Below are 3,948 nucleotides of genomic sequence, written 5' to 3' on the forward strand. Positions count from 1 at the left end.
TAGTTTTTAGCTTGAATGAACAACTCTGTGCAAAACTTTTTCCAGTGCAGGCTGTCACTTTGCGGTCGCCGCGCGCTCTGGAGGATAGTGGCATTTCTTGTTGACGCCTCCTCTCTGTCTGTCACGTGGAGAATCAGGTCTTACGTGCCCGAAACAGCTTTCTAATCTCTGATCTTTTGGGTTTTACGGATGGACGGGACGTAAGCTCCTGTCCGCGGCATTTTTACGCACGCTCGGCACCATTTTCTGCGCGCTCCTCACCAATTAATCACTCTTTAGATTTGTTCTTCTCTGCTTGGGCTGTCCCATCGGAGTTTGTGTGGACTACTGGGGGATTTGCACGATGCTAAACGATGATGATGTTTCTGTCCTCGGAGCGAGCGGACGCGCGTTGGATTAAGAACCAGCGACTTATTATTGGACCGAATCGAGCTGTTCATTCACCTGAGACACTTTGACTTTTCGCCTTCACGGGATGGAGCTGGAGCTCAGACCCCGGCTCTGTTTTCTGGTGAGAACAGAGCACGGATATGGCTTTCACCTGCACGGAGAGAAGAATAAAGGCGGACAGTTCATCCGGAAGGTGGTGCCCGGCTCCTCGGCTGACCTGGCCGGACTCCGACCCGGAGACCGGCTGGTGGAGGTGAACGGGGAGAATGTGGAGAATGAAACTCATCCTCAGGTGGGTGATGCTGCAGAAAATGACATTTTTTGGAACAAAGGCACATTTATAATAAGAGCCATGAGGTACAATAAGTTGAAGACCTGTTGGGCGACTTTTTTCTTCTTTCCTGAGGAGGAGGTGGCCCTAAGTGGGTCAGTGTGTGTGAAGGGAATCACTGTTTGTCTTTGTTAAAGCACAAAAGTGCATTATATGAGCCAACTGGTTCCTCACTGTGACTCATGTCTCCTGTGTAGGTGGTGAGCAGGATCTGTGAGGTGTCCCACCGCACCAGGCTGCTGGTGGTGGACAGAGACACAGATGACTACCTCCGCAGCCAGGGCCTGGCCTGCACAGAGGTCCTGGCTGTTGAAATGGGAACCCTCTCCCCACGCCCTTCACCCATGCCCACACCTTCCGCCTCTCCCGTACCCAGGGTCAACTTCCCCCTGACCTTCAAATTCAACCACAGACAAGTATTAGATTATCCTGCTGCAGAGTCACACACTCATCTAACCTCTCAGGACAAAGAGGAGAGATGCTCAGTGGCGTCCAGCTCAGCAACAGACACAGAGGTAAGAGGAACAGAAGGGACAGAAGATGGAGAAGCTTCTTGGTTTTTTGTGTTATAACGCTGGTGTGGCACTGGCACAACCAACTAATCTGGATTTGGCAGGCAGTCCCACTGCCAAACTTTTAAAAGTCTAAGGCTCTAACCGCAACAAAAACAAAACTATCTGCGCTGAGAAAACCATAAAGTTTCAATTCATTTCAGTTTTTTTATCGTGCCAATTCACAACAAATGTCATCTCAGAGCGCTGCACAAAAGTAATCGCATTACGTTGGAGAGGAGAAAAAAAAACCTCTCGCTTACGTTGTTTACCCAAAAAGAACCGCGCTGAAGGAGATTTTTAACCAGCGTTTTACTTGCAAGGCCAGATTTTCAGGACAGGTGACATAAATAAACGTTAAATGTACACACATGAAGATAAGTTGCAAGAATCTGCCTCGAGCTGCGTTCTCCGCTCGCTTTTATATCCTTATCAGTTCACAGAGCGGTGTCCTTGGAGCCAGCTGCAGCCTTCTCACCCAGCGCTCTCCGTTAACACAAACATATGGTTCATGGGCAGAGATAAGATTATGTCTTGGACTTCTTGTTCTCAGCCATAGTAATAAAAACATCAATAAGCTTTGAGAAAACATTCTCTGACACGTTATAAACTGATAATTAGTAACAGTAATTTATCTAAGGGAGCCAGCAGATTGTGTTGAATCTCCACTTTATCACAATCTCCCATCCCGAGCAGCACACTGGTGACAGTGGAAAGGAACAACTCCCTTTTATCAGGACGAAACCTCCAGCAGAACCAGGCTCGGGATGGGCGGCCATCTGCCTCGACCGGGAGGGAGTTCAATCTGCTGAAACACGTATGTGTGTCATCAGATTTGGTTATCGTGAGGCGATGCATGCCAGAGTGAAATCAAACCATGAAAATCTGTGCTCATAGTTATATTCAGTTCCTCAATTTTACAATATGAGTTTTATTATTCAATCACAAATCAGATCAAAATCAGATAACATACTCCAAAACCCTGCGGTTACATTTGTTTACAAGCCGCTCTTGTCTGTGAGAGAAATGAGCGATTCGACTCCCTCTCTGTGCATACATAGTATGGAGAAAAGAGAAAACTCATCAAGTCACCGTTTCGGTTAAGGAGCTTAACCTCTCGAGGAGTGGGTGGATCCAGGTTGGACTCCTTCAACATTATCTTGTTAACATATCCAAATTATCATTCTGAGTCTGTGGACTTTAATGTCCAGATTTCTAGACACACAGCAGAGAAGCTTTATATGAGGTGAAGTTTGTAAAGTTACATTGTCAAAAATTAACAGCAATATTTTGGTTTATTTAACCTTTCATAAGAAAAAAAAAGTTGTTTTTTTAAAGTCATATTTGCACTATGTTATTCATACATTTATAAATGTCATAGTTTCAAACTAAATATTTAATTGACAAACTAAATGCTTAACTTGCAAGTTAAATATTTAGTTAGTAAACTAAATATTTAGGTGTAGATTAAATATTTAATTACCAAGCTAAATATTTATTTTCAAACCTAAACATTTAATTTTCAAACTAAACATTTATTGTCCAAGCTAAATATTTAATTGCCAAACTAAACGTTTTATTTCTAAGTTAAACATTTAATTCCTAAACTAAATGTTTAATTTGCTAACTAAATATTTTGCTCAGACTTAAATATTTAGGTCCGAGCTAAATATTTAGTTAGTATTTAAATTCTGTGCCAAAAAGCAGAAGTGGCCTATCAAAATAAAAGCCGAACCCATCCGCCCCGAATGTTACATCACATGGGTCACATGGGTTTAACTTGCAATCAAAATATTTAGTTATAGCAAGTTAAATATTTAGGTCTGAGCTAAATATTTAGTTAGCAAATTAAATATTTATTTTGGAAATTAAATGTTTAGTTTGGAAAATAAATATTTAGGTCCAAGCTAAATATTTAGTTAGAAAATTAAATGTTTATTTTGTAAATTAAATGTTTAGTTTGGAAAATAAATATTTGGGTCCAAGCTAAATATGTAGTTAGTAAATTAAATATTTAGTTTAGGAATTAAATGTTTAGCTTAGAAATTAAATATTTAGCTTGTGAATTAAATATTTAGTTTGGAGCTATGACATTTATAAATGTATGAATGACATGGTGAAAAAATGATTTTGAAAAACTTTTTTTTTTCTTATGAAAGGCTAAATAAACCAAAATATTGCTGTTAATTTTTGACTGTGTAACTTTACAAACGGCACCCCTTAGCTTTAAGGTTCAATGTAAAATCTTAAGTTTGAAGCACAGAAAAACCGTCGACCTCTTTTATTTGAAATGATGAGAATCATTATTCTGTTGCAGTTTATTTTAATTGGCAATTACTGCACAAACCACAGCTGAGTCTAACTCTTTCTGTACTTGAACTTTAAAATAAAGTGTATTTTTCACGACACTGTTTAACGTGACATGGTAATGAGAGAGAAAAGAACAAACATAAAGCAGTTTAAACACTTGATCCTGACATTTTAAAATTATACACAGGCCACAGGATATTACAATACAGAAATTTATTTTAAATCTATTTAACCTTTATTTATACAGGTAGTCTCGTTGAGTCATTTTCATGAGAGATCTGTTTTAGACAGACATTTGAATATACAACTGAAGAAGCAACTGAAACAATACAGTATGATAAAAACAATAAAATCCAAGTGCTATAT

At 39.4% G+C, this 3,948-nt stretch overlaps 1 protein-coding gene across 1 annotated transcript in view; it reads left to right on the forward strand.

Annotated features, from left to right (window-relative positions):
* Positions 1-475: 475 nt before the first annotated feature.
* LOC119422800 (Na(+)/H(+) exchange regulatory cofactor NHE-RF2) overlaps positions 476-3,948 on the forward strand; it is a 16,852-nt gene continuing 13,379 nt past the window's right edge. Inside the window, exons 1-2 of the mRNA XM_037690200.1 lie at positions 476-682; positions 919-1,236. Coding sequence (XP_037546128.1) covers positions 476-682; positions 919-1,236 — 525 coding nt within the window. The remainder of the gene's footprint in view (positions 683-918; positions 1,237-3,948) is intronic.

This window comes from Nematolebias whitei, chromosome 16 (assembly GCF_014905685.2).
Source record: "Nematolebias whitei isolate Nwh7 chromosome 16, NemWhi1, whole genome shotgun sequence".
Classification (NCBI taxonomy): domain Eukaryota; kingdom Metazoa; phylum Chordata; class Actinopteri; order Cyprinodontiformes; family Rivulidae; genus Nematolebias; species Nematolebias whitei.